Source organism: Diabrotica virgifera, chromosome 9 (assembly GCF_917563875.1).
Source record: "Diabrotica virgifera virgifera chromosome 9, PGI_DIABVI_V3a".
Lineage (NCBI taxonomy): Eukaryota > Metazoa > Arthropoda > Insecta > Coleoptera > Chrysomelidae > Diabrotica > Diabrotica virgifera.
The window spans coordinates 32253374-32278117 of NC_065451.1; the positions used below are offsets into that span (position 1 = coordinate 32253374).

The window sequence follows — 24744 nt, forward strand, 5'->3', positions numbered from 1 at the left end:
AATAAGAAAGTATTAAGGAAAGCGGTCTTTCAGGATAGGGAACTGTTTGATTATGTAAAAAATATAAAGAGTACATATATATAAATTCGGGTTCAAAACGTCCTCCGACGTTGTCCGATGCGTTGTTGCCAATATCTTCTATCATTGCAGTTTTCATCTTCTAATCCTCGTACACTCATTGATCGTCTTACTCCTTGTATCCATGTCGTTCTTGGCCTTCCCCTTTTTCTGTTTTCTGTGGGTATCCACTTCATAATTTTATTTGGCAGTCTTTTCTCCCCCATTCTCTGAACATGTCCGTACCACGTTAATTGTTTCTTCTCAATGCATTCTACAACCGTTTCTTGTAAATTCATTCTTCGCTTTAATTCCTCATTTCTAAAACCAGGTCCAATGTCGATGTTCTACTTGCTCTTCTTAGGGCGTCCATCTCAGTAGCTTCAGAGTACATACTTTATATATTACGAGGAGAACGATATACTTTTAAGCAACTGCTGCTTAAAGGAAAGATTGACAGTTCAGAGAAATAAGGAAAAAAAAATCCTGTTGGTGACACAACCCCCTCCAGGCCGAAACCAGTTTTTTTAAGTAGTATGGACATCTATATTAATAACCTATATGTTTCGTGCAGCCGATTTTGATTATATACATAGTTATAAAGAAGTTAAGATCAAAAAACAGTAAATTTTCGCTTTTTTCGTCTATAACCAAAAAGTATTTTAAACAAATTTGAGAGTGAGAAACTCATAAATCGTAAAAAAACTTCAATATGGCGTTAGCTGAATATGTCTATCCTTATTGGTTGCTTAGAAAATTGCAAAATAAATCCTAAATTTTAAGTTTTTATAAATATTCATAATTTATGTAAAAATTAACTTAGAACGTTCTTATTACAGGGAATGCTGTAATAGTCTGGTGCTTAAATCATACCCTAAATTGCAAAGCAATTGGTCAAATAGTTTAAAAGTTATTTAATTTGTTTACTTGTTTACCACAATTTAATTTTTTTTTGCAACGCTTTAAGTCAGAAATTGATGAAGTTACACTAATACTTTGGATAGATTATGAAAGAAGAAGATTTATACTATTAATCTTATTTAAAAAAATGACAAAAAATAATTCTAAATACTGCAAAATTATTTTGCAAAAACATGTGAATTAAAAAAAGGGGGGCTAACTTTGTCCCTAATTGTCCTAGGACATTTGTTTTTCTTTCTAAATGTGTATAAAAATTCAGTCTTTTCAAATATAAAAAATAATTTTTCTACGGGTAACGGTTAAAAAGTTTTTCTAATTGTTTATAAGTAAGCAAAAAATCGACGTGTTTTTTCAAAATAATTTTACACCGTTTAAAATTACTTTTTGTCATTTTTTTTAAGTCAATAGTATAAATGTTCTTCTTCCATAAACTGTCAGAAGTCTTATTGTAACCTCATAATTTTCCGACTTATAGTGTTGCAAAAAAATGAATTTGGGATAAACAAATTAAATAACTTTTAAACTATTTGACCAATTGCTTTGAAATTTAAAATATAATTTAAGCGCCAGAAGTCTCAGCAATTAGTGTAATAAGAAAATTCAAAGTTAATTTTTACGTAAGTTATGAATATTTATATAAACTCAAAATTTATGATTTATTTTTTAATTTTCTAAGCAACCAATAAGGATAGACATTTTCTGCGAACGCCATATTGAAATTTTTTAGACGATTTATGAGTTTCTTACTCTCAAATTTGTTTAAAATGCTTAACTTTTTGATAATAGAAGAAAAAAGCGAAAATTTACCGTTTTTTTATCTTTATTTGTTTATAACTATGTAGAGCATCATAATCGGCTGCAAGAAACATATTATCCATCCAATGGCACTACAGCCCAAATCGAGCCTTGGCCTCCTTCAATAAGCTTCTCCAATCATTTCGATTTACCGCTGTTCTTTTCCATGAACGCGTTCCCAGGAAGTTCCTGGCATCCTCATCGACTTCGTCTTCCCATCTCTTTTTAGGTCTTCCAACCGGTCTTCTTCCCTGCATTCTTGCATTCAGCAATTTTCTGGGGATTCTATTCTCATGCATGCGGACCACGCGCCCTGCCCACCGTAATCTCTGTAGTTTAGTGTGTTGTGCTAGAGTTGGTTCGCTATATTGCTCGTATATTTCTCTATTATACCTAATTCGCCAGTTGTTATTTTCCCTTATTGGGCCCAGTATCCTACGTAATACCTTTTTTTTAAACACATCTAATGCATTGGCAGATTTCTGTGTCACCACCCATGTTTCGCAGCCATAACTTACTATGGGCCTGATTATTGTTTTATATACCCGGAGTTTTGTTTTCCGGTGTACGTCTCGCGATTTGAATATGTGGCCCATCGCGAAATATGCTTTATTTGCCAGCACAAGCCTTCTATTTATTTCCGGTTCTTCTTCACTGCTTGCAACCAGATCCATTCCTAGGTACGTGAATCTATTCACATGTTCTATATCGTCAATAAAGTGTTGTTACGCCGGTCTATTTGATCTGGTTTGTATGAGTAGTTTTGTTTTATTTGTGTTTATTGCTAGCCCTACTGTTTCTGCACTCTGTTTAAACTCAACGTAGGTTTCTTCCGCTGCATTCATTATTCTGCTCATTATGTTTATATCATCCGCGTATGCTGCTAATTGGGTAGATTTGTTTGTAAGTATGTTATTTCCGCTTACCGTCAACCGTCTAATTACATATTTAAGAACAAGATTAAAAAGCGTTGGAGCCAGTCCGTCGCCTTGTTTCAGTCCTTGCGTTATCGTAAACGCATCAGTGATCTGTCCTTGAATACATACTTGTGCTTCTGTTTCTGTCATTGTCATTTGCACTAGTCGTATTAATTTTGATGGTATGCCAAATTCTTCCAGTATATTAGGTAGAATTGTTCTATCTATTGAATCATAGGCTTGTTTAAAATCTACAAAGAGATTGTAAACGTCCATGTCATATTCCCATGCTTTGGCTAGTATTTGTTTAACTGTAAATAGTTGGTCAATGGTAGATCTATTTTGCCTAAACCCTGCTTGATATTCCCCGATGATTTTTTCCGTGAGAGGTTGAAGTCTTCGATTAAGGATGTTTGTGAATATTTTGTATCCCGAACAAAGTAAAGAGATGCCTCTATAATTCTGACACAACAGTTTGTCTCCTTTTTTATGAATAGGGCAGATTATACTTTTCTTCCATTGTTGGGGGATTTCTTCTTCTATCCATATCTCTCGTATTAGCTGATACATCTGTTGTGTCAAATTCCTTCCTCCTTGCTTGAGTAGTTCTGCCGGTATTTTATCTATTCCCGGTGTTTTATGGCTTTTTTGTATGTGGATTGCCGTTTGGACCTCCTCTAGCGTTGTGGGTCTAGTTAATTCATTTTCTTCTCCATCTTCCCCCAGCTCTTGTTGTTGTACCTCCTGCCGTGCCTGCTGCTGTCTCTGTTGTTGTAATGGTGGTTGTGCCCCTTTGTTTAATACTTCCTTAAAATATGTCATCCAGGTTATCTTAATTTCGTCCATATCGCTAATGATTTCACCCTTCTTATTTTTGCAGAGGCTAGTCTTCGGTTTGTATCCCTGTCTTAAATGTTTAATAAGTTGGTATGCACTACGTGTTTCGTTTTCCTTAAACTCCCTCTCTATGTTTAGTATCCGTTGGTTTTCGTACTTTCTCTTTTTCTGCCTGCACAGTTTATCTGCTCTTCGTCTTTTGTTCTCAAATTCTGTTTTTCTCTCTCTAGTACGTCTGAGTATGTAATTCTTATGTGCTTCATTTCTTTCCTGTATAGCTTGTTTGCATTCTTCATCGAACCATGTTTCTTCTCTCCGTTGTGTCTTTGTTCCTATGACTTCTTTCGCTGTGTTTAGTATGATACTGCTTATGGTGTTCCATTGATTTTCTATTGTGGAGTCTGCTCTGTTTTCTTCTAGTAATTTTTCATCCATTGTTCTCTCAAATCTTTCTTGTACCTCAGGGACTTTTAGGTTATCTAAGTTTAGTTTTTCTTGTTTTGGATATTTTTCCTTTACCTGTCGACTGATTTTGCATCTAAACCGTGTCTGCACTAGTAGATGGTCTGAGTCACAGCTTGCGCCACGTCTGCTTTTTACAAGAAACATATTATAGGTTATTAATATAGATGTCCACACTACTCAAAAAATTTAGTTTCGAATAGAAGTAGGTTGAATGCTCGAATATATGGAATTTATAGGGATAAAAGGCAGATTTCGAGCATACAGTTTAATCAAATCTTGCCCAAGTATACTTTTTGCTAACTTAGCATCATCAGGGGCATTTCTTCAAAATAGGAAGATATCCCAGCAAAATGTAAACATTTGTATGGCAAAAACGTAATTCAAAGAATTTTGCAAATAATAAATAAAATTAAACACACACTGGACGAGGGACAAACATATCAAAATTAATTAAAATTTGCCGGATACTAGATCTTGGCAAGAGAAATGTAAGAACAATGATTGTTTATTTTATGAATAAAAATTGACATGTTATGTAGAAATATATTAATTCATTTCATTCCTGTTTTCATTTTTGTTTTTTCTCCTCGACCTCTGCAAACGACTACTGTCTGGGACCGCATCCTCTTAAGGTATTTGTATATGGGTTCCTGGAAAGGGTTGAACGCTGCAACTACAAAACTGCTTGGTTGTTGTCACCAACCATCTGGCTAGATACTGATTAGATGGTCAATCAGTCTGTTTTTCTCGGAACACTCGATGCAACCCGTTCATGTGTTTGTATGTACTGGAGCCTTATTTACATGGTTTCATTCATAACATATTCTTCATGAGGACCCTAGATGAGACTGAAGCAAGGTATATCCTTTCTTAATAGATTCTACAGTTGGTGTCTCCAGTGGAATTCCATAATGAAACTACATGCAACATCAACGTTCTAACATAGTCCTTGTATAATTGGATTTTCTTGACCCACGATAGAAAGCTGGTTCTAGATATTTACATACATTTATAACAACCGAATCATAATTTTTGCCAGTGATTATTTCTTCTTGATTTCTTGTGAAAATGAGTCTTTCATCGAGACGAACTTCTAGGTACTTGATTCCTTTTTATTCGCTTCTATCTGATCTTATCCTGATTCCTTCTCTTCATAGACTGGCACTTACTTAAGGATCTAACTAAAGGCACTTAAGGCTAAAGGTGGTAGGTTTATTATTTCTACTATTTAGGCTATACCTAATGTTTTTATGTTCAATAATTCGTTTAGAGAGAACACTTAGAGACACACTTTGATGTGTCTCTCTAATATACAATAAGAGATACAGTCTCTATAGTTTATGTTATAACTAGTTCCGATGGACTCTATTTATTAAGCAATTGAAAGACGCAACTATACTGGAAAGGACAAGAGAATAGGTAAACAATAATCTTAAAAACCTCGCTGCAAAAAATAGGAACACAGGCAATGTAGAGAACAAATGGATGGAGATAGAAAAGGCCCTTATGACAGCTGGTGAAGGCTCCTTAGCTCCAAGCAAAATTAAGAAAAAGGAATGGATGACAAACGAAATTTTGTACCTTATGGAGGAAAGGGGAAGAAATAAAATCAACAAGACAAAATACAAAGTGAACCGTGAGATTAAGAGAAAAATTAGAGAAGCCAAAGAGAAGTGCGTTCTGGAAAACTGCAAGGAAATAGAAGAATATGAAAGAAAGTACGATAGCTTTAACATGCATAAAAAGATCAAGGAAATAACAGGTAAAAAAGTAAAACAAGAAACATCCTTCGTAAAGGACAAAAAAGGTAAAATATGTACAGATTTAAATGAAAAACTGGTAAGATGGACAGAATACATTGAAGAACTTTTTGCAGACGACAGACCAGAAATAGCAGTGGCAGAACCTACAGAAGACACAACAGGGCCTGAAATCCTAAAAAGCGAGATAGAATATGCTATAAGGAATACAAAAGGGGGTAAAGCTGCAGGACCAGATGAAATTCCTGTAGAATTGTTGAAACTTATAGACGACAACACACTTGAAATAATGGTGAACCTCTTTAACACAATTTATAGAACAGGCATCATACCAAAGAAATGGCTCTACTCTACTTTTGTCACAATTCCGAAGACGAATAACGGTTCAGACCACAGAACTATAGCATTGATGAGTCACACACTAAAAGTATTTTTTAAAATAATTCACAAAAGAATATTTAATAAATTAGAAGAGGACATAAGCGCCACACAGTTTGGATTCAGAAGTGGACTGGGAACACGGGAAGCTTTGTTTGGTCTGAGTGTGTTAATGCAAAGATGTTTGGATGTAAACCAAGACCTCTACGTAGGTATCATAGATTTTGAGAAGGCCTTCGATAAAGTCAGACACCAAAAGCTGTATGAAATCCTAAGAAGCAAAAACATCGACAGTCGCGACATTAACATCATATCCAGGTTGTACTGGGGACAAACAGCAAAAATCAAGATTAATAATGAGTTAACCGAAAAAATTGAGATTCGTCGAGGTGTGCGTCAGGGTTCTGTGCTTTCTCCACTATTATTCAATATATATAGCGAAACAATATATCAGGAAGTGCTCCTAGAGCAAAACATTGGTATGAACATTAACGGAGAGTTAATTAACAATATACGATACGCTGATGACACGCTAATAGTAACAGATAACCTATCAAATTTACAGTATTTGATGGAAAACATAAACACTCATACCAATAAATATTGTCTAAAACTGAACATCAAAAAAACTAAATTCATGATTGTAACAAAGAAGCTATACACCAACGTGAATTTAACCATAAATAATCAGCCAGTTGAAAGAGTTACGTCCTACAAATATTTAGGGGTTTGCTTCACTGATACTAATGACCAGACAAGAGAAATCAAGAGGCGAATTGAGATAGTGAGACAAAATGTATTTTGTCAAAATGAAAAAGTTCCTATGCAGCCGGGACATAAATATAAACTTAAGAACGAGAATGTTAAGGTGCTATGTTTTCTCCGTTTTGCTGTACGGCATGGAAGCTTGGACACTGAAAAAGATAAGCATCAAAAGCATTGAGGCATTCGATATGTGGTGTTACAGGAGAATGTGGAAAATACCATGGACAGAAAGAGTAACAAATCAAGATGTTTTGCTGAAGATGGGGAAGGAATACGAAGTCATAAAAACCATACAAACGAAAAATTTAAGTATCTAGGCCACATAATGAGAGCAGAAAAGTACTCTCTGCTAAGACTCATAATCCAAGGAAAAATCTCGGGAAAGAGAAATGTGGGACGTAGGAGGATTTCCTGGTTGCGAAATTTAAGGGAGTGGGTGCAGTTCAATACAGTTGTTTAGAGCTGCAGCCAACAAAGTTAAGATTGCTGTGATGGTAGCCAACCTCCGATAGGAGACGGTACTGCAAGAAGACGAAGTATTTATTGACAATAAGTTTAGACAGATTGGCAGTTGGACACACCTACCACGCGGTATAAAACAAAATTAATTTAAGCTTCATTTTTTCTGTAAGATTCATCTGCAACTATCTAGTTATCCAGATTTTCTAATTTCTTTATTTACCCACTTCCATATTGCGTGTTTCCGATGCTCGACCAAATTCCTCAGACACATTCTAACTCGTTATCTTGTTTTTTACTATCTCATAAAGTAGAATCGCTCATTCCAAAGTACACGATAAAATACTTCTAATTGTCACTCCTAATTGCTTCATATAATAAATTAAATATTATTTGCCAGTGAGTGTATTATTAATGATGGACAATTGCTTGTTGGCCCCAAATGTCACCGTCCTCGTCCGTCCTTCTATTCCAGCATTATACGTTTTACCTAATACAACAAAATCGATTTTCAATATCCTTAAATTTTTAACATAATATATATAGCCGTATTTCAATTTGCTCTTTCCTGTTGTTGACCTTTATTTATTCCGCAGCTAATTCAGAGAGGACACAATATTTTATGGTAAAACAATATTACTCCTGCTTTAGAATTTATAGATATTTACCAATGGTGTTGGTATTGATTTTGGGTTTTTATTATTCTTAAGATATCGTAAAATAGAGAACTTTAAAATTATATTTCTTCTTGCACTTTATAAGCAATTCTGCTTGTTCATTAGCGCATTCCCTAATAACACCAAACATTCCATGTATGTTCCTAGAATGTACACACAGGACATTGAAAACATTCTTGGAATGTCCTCAAAAGCACAAGAACGTCCCCTAAATGTCCCAGGAAAGTCCTGTGTCAGCATTTTAAACATTCCTTGAATGTCTTGTTGGAATATTCCACGAATGTCTACGAATGTTCTTTGTACATTCACAGTATATTTTTTAGACATTCCCTGGATATAGTCGCTTATGTGACATAATACCTCAGATTTGTTTTTCATGAGTTTTGTAAGCGAGACTAAAAACTTTTTTTTACAGTCACCTCCTTTTTTCATATGATATTTTTTGACATGTTTTGTAGTAAATTCAACTATCTATTTACTACAAAACATGTCAAAATTTACATGTGAAAACAGTAGATGACCCTAAAAATTCTCTTTCGTCTCCTACAAAATTCATGAAAAAGCAGATAGGAGTTATTGTCACATCACCGACGATCTACCAGAAGTATATGTGGCCATACCAAATAATATATCCTTGATAAATATAAACATTTTTATTGCACAAAATCTTGTCATATATTTTTTTCCATAATCATCACTACGATGATGATTCATTGTATTTAATTGTACATTACAATTGCAATCTGGTCATAACTGACCAATGAGCAATTTTAATTTAACCTAAATTACTACTGTTCTTTAAAATGAATAGCTTACCCGATAGCGTATTTTAACATACACAGGCACACAAGTACTATGCTCTGCTTTTCACTATCACCTATAACTCAAACTAGTTTAAAAGGCTTATTTGTCCTCTTCAATCTTCTAGTTTGCCCAGTAGTATCGAGGAGCTGGATTTCCTCAATATTCTCGTACTTATGAAGTTGTTGCTCGTGACTTCCTGCTATCTTCTTGATGATTATTCCATTCTGCCATTTCTAGGTCCTTATGGAGGTCACTGTTTGTCATATACCAAGGAGCATCTACAGTATTTCTCAGTATTTGTTCTGGAATCTTTGTATAATTTTTATATTACTTGGTCTAGTAAGAACACCCCCATAGTGGGCATCCATAATTCCATACAGGTCTTAATATTTGTTTATAAAGAAATAACTTATTATGCATCGACAATGTGGAGTTTCTTTCAACTAGCCAATACACTTTTTACATATATCTTTCTTTTGCCTTTCATAGCCGTTTCCTACGTTTCCTTTCTGTTTTTTTTTTTTGTAAAACACTTTCAGCTGATTCTAAAAAAAATTAAAATGAATGGTCATTTTTCTATTCTTTACAATTAAAAATCAAAAGAAACAATAAAGAGTAAAGAAAATTGAAAACGGTTTTTATAATACTTACATAATTGTTTAAACAAAAGAAATCCAGCCAGAGCAAAACTGTGGTTAGTTATTCTGTGGCAAAACTAACATACAGAACAGCAAAAAAAGCCACTAATTCTAATTATAATTTCCATTTTACATCCAATCATAAATGTTTAGGTTATCATAAAATGTGAAAATGTGATGACTATGACCACGCGGCACGCGACCCTACTTACATATAACACGCGCGGCAAATTTGAAAATGAACGCAAATTGAATAGTAAATGGTCTCACTTAAAATATAGGACATTGGTACAATGTTCATAGAATGTCTTGTGGTAACATTCCACCAATAATTTAATCAGATGTTCACCGAATGTTCCTTGAATGTCCAGGACATTCAAACATTAATAGAACTTTGATAGTACATTCCTGGAATGTTTTGTGTTGTTAGGGTGGATATCTCTATGGAAGGTTATCACTCCATCTTTTGCGCAATCGGCCGATATTTCTTCTACCGATTGGTGATTTATCTTTTGCTATTTTAACCACCGGAGTCTCCTCCATTATTCTTATTTGGTTATTACATTTTGTGTGTGCACAAATACATGTCACACCTCCGCTCAAAGAGTGTCACAACTAAAATAATTTTAAAATCGGTTTTATTGCACCAACAGTTTAATACAACTATAAACTCCTATCTCACAAAGTGTCACGTCTATGGGTCAAGTATTTATCGTTAGATGACACTAGTGTTATTATACGATTATCCAAAATCAACGACGCACCGAACACAAACAATGTCACATATAGACTTGTGCAAAGCATTTGTCCATCTAAGATGTGTATAAAGCGTCATTTGTCGAGTTAAGACATGGCGAAGCAATAAAGCACTAAAATCGGCCTTACCTCCGAAAAAAAAAAACCGACAAGACGGATCTTGATAATTCTTTTTGCATTTGATTCGTGAATGCGCCAGGAAACTTTGTGACCCCGAGTCATGATATAATATTGAAAAACTGCATACAAAAAATGCATTCTTAAAGTACATCTCAAACAGACAATAAAAAAAATTCAGAACTCGTCAATTATCGGCGGAAATTAGTTCAATTTTGTTACTCTGAGGTTTTGGGGTCGCTGAAAACGAATATGACGTCGTAAGTGATCTCCGGAGTACCTGGTGCCCAGGGTACCTACTGTTTACCTCGTCATTAAAAAGTTAGTTAAAAATCATTACTCGGGGGGTTTTTAGGGTCACTAACAGAGTCAGGCAAATATGCAATAGTGCATATGCATATGCATTTGCATATTTTTGTAGTTTATTTTGAATTTTGCATATACTGGTATATTTAAAAATAAAGTGTCTACAATAGGTTTTTAAAGCGAATTTATTTGTTTATTCATGGTACAAATACCTTCGTACCTGATATTTCCGTGTGGATCAAAGCCTCCAGAATTGGTCATTGATATGGGAAAATTATTATGTTCAGCATGCAGTAAGTAAGTACAAAGTAAACCTAAATTATTTTAAATTGCATAAAAATAATAAGAAAACCAAACAATATACATTTTTAATTTAAAATTCTTTAAATAAACCTCGATCTAAAAATTATTTGGTTTACTGTAGGAATTTTTTGCAGATTCCATGCGAAAAAAAATTTCAAATAGTCCAGCATTGCAAAACTGCTTTACACACCGGTAAAAAAATAAATTAGAATCGGGAGAGAAAAAGCAAGATTTGATATCTAGGTGCTTAAAATCAACTAATCGGAAATCAAGTGAGCAAGAAACATTTAATCATGATTTGTTCGAAGCATTTTTAAGCTTTGTCCAAATTATCAAACGAAAATTTGCGAATATTTCTTGGAAAATACTGCAAATCAAATATTCCAAGTGAAAGAAGCTTAAGAAACGAGGTCGATTCTCTATTTATATTCTGCGGTATTGAGTAACATAAAATTAGAGACAATTATTTCTATGTATGTGTAGATGAAACAATTGATTGTTTTGGACGTTACATCGCACATTTATTAATCGGATCTCTTAAAAATGGGCAAGCTTGTAAATCGCATTTAATTGCTTCCAAGAAGTTGAATAAAATCAACGCATTCGGTAACAGTTTCAAGGTTTTTGCAAGACAGTTTAGCAATTTTTTTTTTCCTTTAGCTGTTCCCAACGAAAAATTTTTATTTTTCTTTCAGATGCTGTACCTTACATGGTTAAAGTAGGAAGCAATTTGAAAAATTTTTATCCTCGTTTAGTACATACAACTTGCCCAGCACAGAATTTAAATAGGGTCGCAGAAGAAATTAGAAATAAATTTCCTCTTGTTAATAATTGTATTTCAAATATGAACAAAGTATTTCTTAAGGCACCTATAAGGTATCAGTTGTATAAAGAACATTTGCCGAATCTTCCTCTTCCAACAAAACCTATTATTGTTACTGGATGAGAACTTGATTAGAGGCTGCAATGTTTTGTGAAGAAATTTTTGGTGAACTGAAGCCAAGATTCTTTCGAACCACTTATACTTTTCAAAGAATTGGTGAAAAATAAAATAGCACCACAGCAACTTTCATACTTAAAATATTATTGACACAAATAATACATGCATATTTGACATAAATAAATGCATATACATGCATAATTGACACAAATAATATCCATATATATGCGCATATATTTTCCTTTTCAGCCTGCATATTTGCTTGACTTTGGTCACTAACGAAGAATATGACATCGGAAGTGATCTACGGTGTACCTGGTGCCCAGGGTACCTACTCTTTACCCCGTCTTGTGGAGTTTTCAGCAAAAAATTTATTAAAAAATTAATCAAAAATCATTACTTGGAAGTTTTTGGGTCGCTGACGACGAATATGTCATCGGAAGTGATCTACGGAATACCTGGTACCCAGGGTACCTACTGTTTACCTCCTCTTCCGAAGTTTCCGGCAAATTCATTAAAAAGTTAGTCAAATATCATTAGTCACGAGATAAACAGTAGGACCCTGGGCACCAGGTACTCCGTAGATCACTTCCGATGTCATATTCGTCGTTAGCGACCCCAAAAACTCCCTAGTAATGATTTTTGACTAATTTTTTAATAATTTTTTTGCCGAAAACTCCACAAGACGAGGTAAAGAGGAGGTACCCTGGGCACCATGTACTCCGTAGATCACTTCCGATGTCATATTCGTCGTTAGTGACCCTAAAAACCCCACGAGTAATGATTTGTCACTAATTTTTTAATGAATTTTAATGACGAGGAAAACAGTAGGTACCCTGAGCACCAGGTACTCCGGAGATCACTTCCGATGTCATATTCCTCGTTAGCGACCCCAAAAACCACCCAAGTAATGATTTTTGACTAATTTCTTAATGAATTTGCCGAAAACTCCCGAAGACGAGGTAAAAAGTAGATACCTTGGGCACCAGGTATTCCTGAGATCACTTCCAATGTCATATTCGTCGTTAGCGATCCCAAAAACCCACCGAGTAATGATTTTTGACTAGTTTTTTAATACATTTTTTCCCGAAAACTCCACAAGACGAGGTAAACAGTAGGTTCCCTGGACACCAGGTACTCCGTAGATCACTGCCGATATTCATATTCGTCGTTAGTGACCCAAAAAGCCCCCCAAGTAATGATTTTGACTAATTTTTTAATGAATTTTAATGACGATGTAAACAGTAGATACCCTGGGTACCAGGTACTCCGGAGATCACTTGCGACGTCATATTCGTTTTCAGCGACCCCAAAAACCCCAGAGTAACAAAATTTAACTCATTTCCGCCGATAATTAACGAGTTCTGAATTTTTTTTATTGTATGTTTGACATGCACTTTAAAAATGCATTTTTTGTATGCAGTTTTTCACTATTATCTAATGGCTAGGGGTCACAAAGTTTCCTGGCGCATCCACGAATCGAATGCAAAAATAATTATTAAGATCCTTGTCTTGTCGTTTTTTTTTCGGAATTTCAGTGCTTTATTGCTCCGACTAACAAGTATTGTATATTTAACAATCAACGGTATGAACAATTTTAACATTTAACAACGGTAATAAAACAATTTTAACATTTTGTTTCAGTGCAGATCTCAGTACCCTACATACTAGTATCTCATGACTTTTTATGTAAAATAATTATGGAAGCAGGAGTTATCAAAGCAGGAATTATCTATCAAACAGTAAATCTTCCTTTATGTTTTGTGTAACCCTAGAAAATATATTTTTCAAATCATTAAAATGCTTGTTAAAAGTATTTTACCTTTTGTTCACTTTGAGTCTTAAAACGAAACACGTACTGGAAAATTTTAGTCGTTGTTTAGTACTAATCAGGATAGCAAGAAAAAGAGAAATACGAAAATTTGCTAAATTGAACCAATTACATAACAGATAAAGACAACAATAAATTTTTTATCGTAATTGTTAAAAAAAGTGTGAATACTTTTCTGAAAATGATTTCTAAAAATTCAACAAATTGAAGAGGTAACTGTATGTTCTCTTTTTTTTATAATTCACTATTCTAATTGGGAAATAAGCCACAATTTAACTTGAAAAATGATTTTATTTTATTTCATTTTTTATTTTCATTTTTATTTTATTTGATATTATTTCTCAGCTAGTGAAAACTGGGTACCTACGCAACAAGAAGCATAAAACTAACAGGAAAGGCTAAGTATGACAGAATGAGCAGTGAAGAAATAAGAAATAGTATTGGTCAATAATTAGGATATTGGCAAAAAGCAAAAAGTAGACAAGTGAAGTGGTTAATGGAAGTAGAAATGTAGATGAAAAGAAGAAGCAGACTAAGAAAAAAATGGTCTGATAAAATAGAATATGGAAGAAAAAGAGGAAAACCATAGAGTAGATGAAGGAATTAGCAAAGAATAGAAGATAATGGAAAAAATAAATAATTGGTAAACCGGAGTCACACTCTGACACCTGAAAGGATATCGGGAGGAGGAGAAGGAGAAGAAGAGTTGCATTAGTAACCATATTACTTATTAAGGTTGCTAATAACTTGTTTATAGTTGCACCTCTCCTTTTTAACCGATTATTTTTTTTTACTTATGTTCCTGGTATAACTAGAGCTAGAATTGCATTAGTTAAACCATTCAAAAGAAATCTGATAAGATATAATATTATGTATCTATGCCTTATAATAGCTGTTCGTTTTAATAGATACACATTTATCTATACTATACTAAACAAAAACAAATAAAAAATCAACATTTATTCTTCGGCTTCCACTTCGGATTACAATGTATTAATATTTTAATAGGACATCCCTTTTTATCTCTATACGCTTCAAAAGCCTTTACAGAATCTTCTAGTTTAAAATGATGAGTTCCTATCGGCTCTATATTGACTTTTCTGGCTCTCAGCAACTCTACAGCGTCTGGATAATCGTTTGCATACCTGAAGGACCCTATTATAGTTATTTCTTTTACGAGAGACGCTGAAAATGGCAAGGTCATTTCTTTAGCGCCTATTCCTAAAAAGTTTTCAAATGGTTATTAAATACTTGTATACGGGATGTACAAAAAGTCACACACAGAGTAGTTTATACAGATTCAATTAAGGATGATATTCAATAAAGATACGAGGTACGTAGCAGAAAGATTCCTGTCCAGAGAGCTACAAAAGGTGAGAGTCACCGAAATAATGACAGACAAGGCAAGGGCCAAATTCGCGGAGCTGGAACACCACCCAAGCCACACATTGCGAGAGATGCTAGGGTATGACGCTTTCCACCGATGGAAGCACAAACGTCCTAAACAGCAAATAGTGGAATAAAGTAAAGGAAATAAAGTGAAATAAATAAAGTAAATAAAGAGAGACACAAAGAATAAAGTGAAAGTATAGTGATAAAGAAGTAAAAATAAAAAATAGTAGATAGTTCGTAGCTCGAAACACCAAGTGCCGAAGAAGCACGTAACCCAAGCGTAGGTCCAACACCTCGATCAGGTAAAGTCAGCCCATAAAAAAATAGAAGAAAAAGGCGCAAGCCACCAAAAAAATATAACAAAACAAAAAAAGCCGGAAGTCACCAAAAATATATAAAAAACATAAAACAAAAAAAACTTGAGCACCAAGCCATTGGACTGAGCTCAGTGGGGCTTGGTTCACTGACTTGGGGCCCAAGCAAGCAATTTTTAGTTCCGCGGATAAGTAATTAGAAGATAAAGGCATAGAGCGCTTCACGCTGGCCTAGTTTTGAATTCGATTAGGGCACCACATTGGTTTATTATTACCCAGGATTCCATTGGCTACGATAGTTGTGCCCCCATCGCGCATCAGCGTGCTATGGGGGGGGGAGGGATGGCCTGGGGCATTGGAGCGTGGTGGGGTGATCCCTGTTTTTACTCGGGTCAAAACACCTCGCCCCAATAAATTGTTACACCTGAATGTACTTTTTCGATAGGGTGGACATCTCCCACAGGTCGGGTTAAATCAAATTGCTTGCTTGCTTGCTAGAAGTGTCATTAAAAAAGAAAACTTTATATCTGAAACATTTCCAATAACAAAGGGGCTTAAACAAGGATGTTGTCTGTCTCCGACTTTATTTAAAATATATATATATATATATATATATATATATATATATATATATATATATATATATATATATATATTTTAAATATCTATATCATACTGATGACGACTAATAAGTCAGAAACACGTGTCTATGATTGCATTCCATCTTGTGCATATTTTGTTTTTATATATATATATATATATATATATATATATATATATATATATGTATATATATATATAGTTTGAGTTAGATTCTTGAACCTTAATATATTTTATTAATTTGGTTTCTTGGGTTTAGGTTCATAAAAGAAGAGATGGCTATGATGTTATGTCATATTTATTCGACGTTTCGGCTGGATATCCATGCCTTTTTCAAGAATTATTATTACATGACTAAAAAAACAATTCATCAACGATATAATACTAAAATTTAATAAAAGTTGACTTACCCTGCATGCAAAGTTGGTAGTGAAACAGAAATACATAAATAGATAAATATACGTCACAAAATAAAACAATGGTAAAAAATAGGAATACACCCACTAGTCATTACGTTTAAATTATAATGTGTCAAAATTAGTGTGATGTTTTATCGATGTTTGAAACATCAATTAAATAATTAATTGATTTCGCATCATGGGCGTGCTAAATTTTCTTTTGTATAGTTCAAATTAAGTTAAAATAAATTTGGTTTAAATTTTGGACATCCTTCTTGTCATTTATGGCATTGTTGTTCTTTTTTATTTCTATAGACTCCAGGAGCTCCCTCTTTTTTTTGTTATGTTCGGTTTTTAAGATTTTGGTGTTGTCAAAATCAAATTTATGTTTCTTCTCGTTTTCGTGTTTTGTGAGGGCCGTTGAGTTATTTTTGTCGTATTTGTGCGAACGTATTCTTGAGTTGAGTAGCTGGCTGGTTTGTCCAATGTATACCCCATCGCAATCTGTGCAAGGGATTTCATATACCACGTGCGATTTTTTTAATTGAGGGGTTTTTGTTTTTAGTTGTGTGAAATTCCTTTTCAGTAGATTGTACCCTTTATGAGCAACTGTGATGTTGTGCTTAGATAGAAGATTTGCAAGCTGTTCTGATAACCCCTTTATATAAGGAAGAGATGTGTAATTCTTCTTTACCTTGTTAGTTTTGTTGTTATTCTGGTTATTGTAGAATGTATGTAATCGCGACTTAAAAGTGTTTTCTATGAGTTGATGGGGATAAGAATTAAGTGTCAGTGCTGTTTTTGCCTTTTTTCTCTCTTCTATCAACAGACCTCAGGCCATAAAAAATAAATAACGAAACGTCGAATAAATATGACATAACATCATAGCCATCTCTTCTTTTATGAACCTAAACCCAAGAAACCAAATTAATAATAATATATATATATATATATATATATATATATATATATATATATATATATATGTATATATATATATATATATATATATATATATATTGCTTAATATATATATATATATATATATATATATATATTTACTCCCAGCGTATGAAGTGAGCCACATATCAAAAGAAACTGCGGTTGAAGTGAGGTCCTGTACAAAGTGAGGTCCAGTATACGGACCTCACTTAGTCAATCAATGTAAGACTTTTTCGTAGACATGTACTGATAGCAAACACTGTTTTTTTACAAAAAAAAGTGGGACCTCACTTTGTATGGTCCACATCAATTTTTAGTTCAGAGATTTTCCGCATAGAGGCGCTGACTTTGGCGTATATTTTCTAACCATGTATATTCTATGCCCTGTTGAATAACTTACGATACACATAGTGAGGACCATACAACTGGCAACATCTGTTCAACCAATCTTTAAAACAGTGGATCGTCAATCGTCGCATAAATTCAAACAGTACAAAAATGTTTAATACTTTAATCCTTTTTGAGAGCGTAGGCGCAAAATTTCGGTCGAGTTCTTTTTAAACGCATTTATTTTTTTCGAATCCTGAGATAACTAATAGGTATTTTTAAAATATTTAAACGCAAAATAGAAGACTACATTATTCCCGAGGGCAGAAAGTCCCTTATAATGAACAAAAAGTTTCTTTTGTAATATATATTTAAAATTAAAAATCAGACTATTTTTTTTCACCCCTGTGACTTATTAAAATAAATATTATAGAAGTTCTCAAGGACTTTCGACCATGGATAATACAGTAATATTTCTTTCTGCGTTTAAATTTTTTAAAAATACTTAAGGTTTTCTCAGTATTCGAAAAAAATGAACGCATTTAAAAATAATTCGAGCGAAATTTTTGCGCATATGCTCTCAGAAAGGCTTAAAATACTATAAATTTTTGTAATCAGTATTTCAATAGTTATTTATGATATAAGTGTTAAAAGTACACGTTTAAGGCACGCATGTGAAAGTTTGCAGAATGAGCGACAGCGAGTTCTGCAATTCACATGAGTGCCTTAAAAATGCACTTTTTAACACGCATATCATGCAATATTTTTTCTACAAACGTAATTACAGGACAATATCTACAAAAACTTTTACTTGAACTTGACTGACATTCCATTTTTATATTTTTTTGACATTTCATCAAAATTGCCTATACGATCAATACGAATTGCAGTGCCATAAAAATTTTAAAGCACTAGTGCCTTAAAGCAGCGCCGGATAAAGGGGCGGGCGAGCCGGGCGACCGCCCGGGGCGCCAGAATTTGGGGGCGCCAAATTTTGAGAGACGCTGATATATAAATATAATATTTACCCCCCTCCGTGGCTCAGTGGTAAGAGCGCCTGCCTTTGGATCGAAAAAATCCGAAAGGTTGTGGGTTCGAATCTCACCAGGGTCGGAAATTTTTCATTTATTATAAATTAATAAATGAATATAGTTTCTGTCCTCGTGGGATCGGTTCTCACCGGAGGGACCGCAGACGTTCGGATACAATTAGCGTCTCTTTGCAAAGACAATGACGTCGACATTGCAAAGTAACAAGCCACTTACTCAACACCCACACTACTTACACATGACACTAGGTACCTAACTGTTCAAAATTACCGTACCTACCATGCCAATGGCCATTAGTTGTCGAGGCATTAGCTAAACAAAAAAAAAATATAATATTTTTTACATTCACTATTTTTTTGGACTTTATAGATTATCTTTGGGCTAAGATTACTCCTAAGACAATTAATATTAAATAATTGTAACAATAAGAAAACTATTTCTAGCTCACAAAAATTCTCTAATAAAAATAATGCAACCTAAAAACTGTTATGGCTTTTAAAGGTCATTTTTGTCAGGTAATACCTATCACTTTTATGGTATTACAATGTTATACATACATACTTAAAATACACGAAGATCAGATTTACGAAGTATCAACAAATTTATGAATAGTCAGTGATATTATTATACTGCTACTTGTCATTATAGCCTCAATGGTTAGATAGTTTTGTCTTCCTGTTCTGTAAACTTTGCTTTATCAACATTGTCGTGTGTCCGTGGGTGTGTAATTTGAAATAAAAAAAAACAAACCAGGTATATCTATATGAATTAGAATTGACAAGTTCTTTTTCATAATATGAATATATAGAAATTTATTTCGAATACTTTGTACGCGTTAAGATGTTTCACTTTTTGCATAAAAACGGCACGAACGACGTATGAAAAAAAGGAATAATAGATTTTTGTATATATCATAAATTGAACGAGTAATTCCAAAATGATTTGTTATTTGAAATATCTCAGTGGCGTACTATGTTTTTCTTTAAAAAAATTCACACCATTTCAACAGTAGATATAAAATTATTAATTTTATGTCAAAAAATGCGCAATAATTACCTCTTAAAACACATCAAATTTCATTTGCATATCTGAACCGGTTTTAGAACAATAAAGAAATCGTCAGTTTGTAAGAAAAATGTCAACACCCCATATCTCGGAAACGAAGTATTTGCTGACATACGCTTATAGAGCAAATTGTCATTATTTTTTCATATAGAATTACCCTTTAAAGTTTGTTGCATTTATTTAGAAACATCCTGTTTTTTCTTGACCACCCTGGATTTCCATAGTTTTTCCTGTATTATTTCACTTGACCGTTATTTTCAGTTCTTTCTGTTTTTCCAGTCCTGCAGGTTTCTTTTCTAATATTGCTTCGTCCATTTTATCTCTAAAAGATTTTCGGGGTCTGTCTCTCTTCCTTCTTCCTATCGGGCTCCAATCTGTTATTCTGTTTATCAACGATTTTGGTCTGCTCTTCTGCCATGTCCGTACCAGGTTAATCTCTTTTGTTCTATGTTGTCTATTATCCCTTGAATTCATTACCATTATTTTCTTAATCTCTATGTTATTTATTCTATCCCTTCTACAGCTTCTACTTAGGTATTCGATCTCTGTTGCTCTTATTTTGCATTTGGTTTTCGTATTTTTTATTCAATTTTCACACCCATTATTCAGAATACTTTTTGTCATGGTGTTATATTATATTCTTCTTTTTGTTTTTATACTGATGTTCTTATCCCACAGTACCGGGTTTAATTTTAGTATGCAGCATATTGTTTGTCCTAGTAACTCGATACCTAAAACCATAGCTTGGTTCTATAGGTATCGAGTCATAGAGATAATAAAAAGCTCATGAGATAATAAAAAAAAATAATGAATGATTTTATTTGAATTTGCATAGATGATTGTAAGGCCAAGGATATCACAACGGCTCTAAAAGGAAGAGAAAAAATAAAGATGTACAAGCTCGCGTTTGCAAAGAATATCCGCATGTTATTTTATGCTAAGTGGATGCCACTCCCTCAATTTAGTTATTGGGGATGCAGCTATATCTTGCGCACAATCAACATGTTTTTTGGTCTTGTAGAAGATTTATACACACTAAATGATATAAATGAGTCAGATTAAATAAATTATTAGACGAATTTTTTACTAAGCAACAACATTTTTGTTTAATTTAGTAGTATTTTGACAACGACACCCGATTTGGGCGTCGAAACGATAATAAAATTATTTTTTTCAATTTAATTGTGGCTTATTTTCCATCTAAATAGTTATTTATACACATTTTTTACTGGTTGTTGATAATGTGCATTTATCTTTTACCTCGCTTCTTCGTCGCTTGAACTTAAAATGTGCTCGCTATGCTATGCCCTATGTTGGATAAGTTGTAAGTAATAACTATCCTACTATTTTTTAAATAAATATATTTTTACATTGTAGTTCTTTATGGTAAAATTTTGATTTTTTCCTATTTTTTTTTATATTTGCAGTAAATTTGTATATTCTTATATGAAGGGGCGCCAAATTTTATTTTGCCAGGGGCGCTCAGAACCCTAAAACCGGCCCTGCCTTAAAGTAGCATTTTTAACGCACGTATGGAGTTCTAAAAATTGCATTTTTAACACGGTTGTAGAAAAAAGCCTTTAAATGAGGTGTCACATGATGTACTTACTTTCCTATTTAAAAAAATCAAAGTTGTGCCTGTCACCTGAAGAAGAGGGATCGCGTAAAGTTCGAAACATTTACGCTATAATATACTATGATTATTTTAAAAATCGACCTATCCGAGCGTTTTTCTTATGTGCTAAAAATAAATAAGTTAATAAGGGGGGTAAAACTTATTCCAGCGAACTGTATTTGTAACAACCAAGGTAGGGATGGTGGTTGTTGAACAAAAAACCGGTTTTCGGTTATACCGGTTTTTTACTTACGGTTTAACCTGGCGGTTATAACTGGTCAAAAAAAGCGGTTGTTCCAAAAACCATTTTTCGGTTTTTTTAATCAGAAGCAAATACTCGATAGGTTATAATGTTAATATAATGTTATGTGTTACATAATATTGTGTTTTCAATTTTATCAATCAAAGGCAAAATAAAAATTAAATTAATTTTTTTTTAATAATGCGGGCACATAAATTTGATACACCCTGTATATTGATCTGTAAATATTTATTAGAATTTAGTTTGGATGTAAGTGGATTTCTTTTTTTAATGAGCTTTCCGATGAACCATTAAAGACTTTTGTGAATAATTAAAGTGAAAATAACGATGTATTTTGATTTAAAATGGAAAAAGATTGTTTAGGGTAGAGGTAATTATCAATTTCTAGAAAAGTGGTTTTAGGAGAAAGTTTGGAATTTTAGTATCTTTGTTTCAACACGAGTAAATGTTGTATAGTTCTCAGAAGGTAATTAGGATGGTCGGAATGGTTTTGAGGGTGACTGTTTTGTTTGTCGAATGGAAAAGTCGATGTTTCAGATTCTTGGCAACGTGGAAGGGGAAAAGTAGTTTGAATGATTAAGAGAGTTTGAAGGGGAAGTCATTATGTTTTTGGCATCGCTGAGGACCGGTTCGACGTTTTAGTGGATAGATAGTTAGCAGATACCAGTGGCTGTTTGATAGTGGAGAATAGTGTTGAAAAGTGGAACGAGAGACAGATCAAATTGAGACGAAATACCTCTTTGATTCTGTATTATTGTGAGAAGGAGAGCAGAGAATTTTTGGAGTTTTGTTTGAATCGAGTACGTGTCAAAAGAGGCCCGGCTTGTTGGAGAATTGGTGCTGGTATGCTGATAGTTTTGAAGCTGGAGAACGGAGAGGGCTTTGATGAGTAGCCTTTAACATAGTCAACGAGGGAGAGCTGTTTTGGGTCACGAGAAGACATCAGAGTGAGTGAAGCAAAAGGTCAGTCAACTTATGTGAAAGATATTTTTATGTTCGGAAACTAAAATTTTGAGTAAAAGGCATATGAATTAAAATTCCAATATTTCTAAAAGTAAATAGGAAGTATAGCTAATCTTGCGAATACATAAATTTGTTTTGTTTAGTTTGTTTTACCAAAGTCATCGGGAACAAACCGATAAATTGTTTTTTTTTAACTATAATAAATTTAAGTGGTAATGATTTCATTCAGGCATCTGTGTCCACAGGTTTTAGATTTGATAGAGTTTAGAGTATTGATTTTGACAAATAAAAGACAATTCTGTATGTTTATTTTAATATTTTGCTTTATTTCTTTTCCCTATTTTATCCCGATTAGGATCAACTAAGAGATACTGAACCCACGAGAGAAGATAAGTATAACGTGAGATAATTTAGATTTTTTTTATAGTATAAAAAGGCACCCTGAGATTTTTTATTCATTTTTATGTATGATTTGCGACAATTAAATAATTAATCAGATAAATAATAATTAATAAAAAGCAGATCATAACAATACATTTATATTGCAATTCAGTTTGCTCAATTTTCCTCCCGAAAAATTCCCCAACCAATTCAACCTATAAAAATTTTCCCATGTGCTTTCAAATTACCTTAAAAATGGGCGAAAGTACCCCAATCTGGCATCTCTGATTCGTCGCTCGTTGTAGACGGCGTCGGTGTATATTGCGTTGTCAATTGGGATATTCCCAAAACTCCCAAAAGTGATGATCCTACCGATCTACCGACATGTCCCTAGGATCTATCGAGTTTAAAAAAAATATCCAAATGACATATTTTACTTAAGAGGAAACAGTAGCGATCAACAGGTAGCGAAAACGCGTTCCAAGATTGCGGCTGTAATTTTGAATATTTTTTCGAGATATGTGGCACACGTATTCGTAATATAATAAAGAATGGCGGTACAGAGCCCAATTTAAAAAATATATTAATATGTGGAAATTACTCTGTAATTAAATACAATATTAAAAAAACGAGCCTGTACCGCCACTAAGAAGAACAAAAAAATACATTTTCTTCAAATAAACTTTTTTATCCGATGCCTAGATTTTGTGTCATTTTGGAACTACTAAAATTTTTTATTTCATTAGTAGTTCCAAAATGACACAAAATCTAGGCATCTGATAAAAAAGTTTATTTGAAGAAAGTGTATTTTTTTGTTCTTCTTAATGGCGGTACAGACTCGTTTTTTTAATATTGTATTTATTTACAGAGTAATTTCCACATATTAATATATTTTTCAAATTGGGCTCTGTACCGCCATTCTTTATTATAATACAAATACGTGTGCCAAATATCTCGAAAAAATATTCAAAATTACAGCCTCAATCTTGGAACGCGTTTTGGCTACCTGTTGATCGCTACTGTATCACCTTAAAAATAAATTCGATAAACCAATTCATCATTTATTGCCATCAAAAAATTTCAGTAGGTAGTATTTTTTAACACATTTGTATAATACCTTTCATTTCCTAAGAATTATGTATTATTTAAAAATTACATAATGGAGATTCCTAATCGTATTTCGGTATTCACATTTCATACAAGAGTCTCAAAGTACTCAAGTATAAACAATTTTTAGATGATTTTGGGAATATCGATTTCAAGCAGATCACTTACCTTTTTATGTAAATATTCATGTGTTTCATAAAAGCTGATGTGACACTTTCGTCCAGTTCTTTATTAGTAAATAAAAGTTGAATTATGGTTGTTTGGGTTAATAATTACTTCGCATATTATTTATAATACATATATAGTAGGGGAGCAAAGTATGCTAAATGTGCAGTCACTCGAGCGCTTTGGGGACCTATTGGGTTGTGATTATTAGGTTCTAAAACCAAAAAAGTTAAGTAAAATTTTCCATTTTAGTGGGGACTTTCCATATTTTAATTTAATTTTCCATTTCCAACACCCGTTTTCTCCGATTATAGCGCCACCTATCCGTAATTAGAAAAAACGTTTCGAATAAAAGTTGCTTATTTTTACGCAAATAATCCAAATCTGAAATAAAAAAAAGGAGTTCCTATTTAAGATTTTAAAGTAACCCCCCCCCCC

At 33.4% G+C, this 24744-nt stretch overlaps 1 protein-coding gene across 1 annotated transcript in view; it reads right to left on the reverse strand.

Annotated features, from left to right (window-relative positions):
• Positions 1 to 14671: 14671 nt before the first annotated feature.
• Positions 14672 to 24744, reverse strand: part of LOC114330589 (sorbitol dehydrogenase-like) — a 65225-nt gene continuing 55152 nt past the window's right edge. The window contains exon 5 of the mRNA XM_028279985.1: positions 14672 to 14947. Within this exon, the coding sequence (XP_028135786.1) occupies positions 14679 to 14947 (269 nt within the window). The 3' untranslated portion in view covers positions 14672 to 14678. The remainder of the gene's footprint in view (positions 14948 to 24744) is intronic.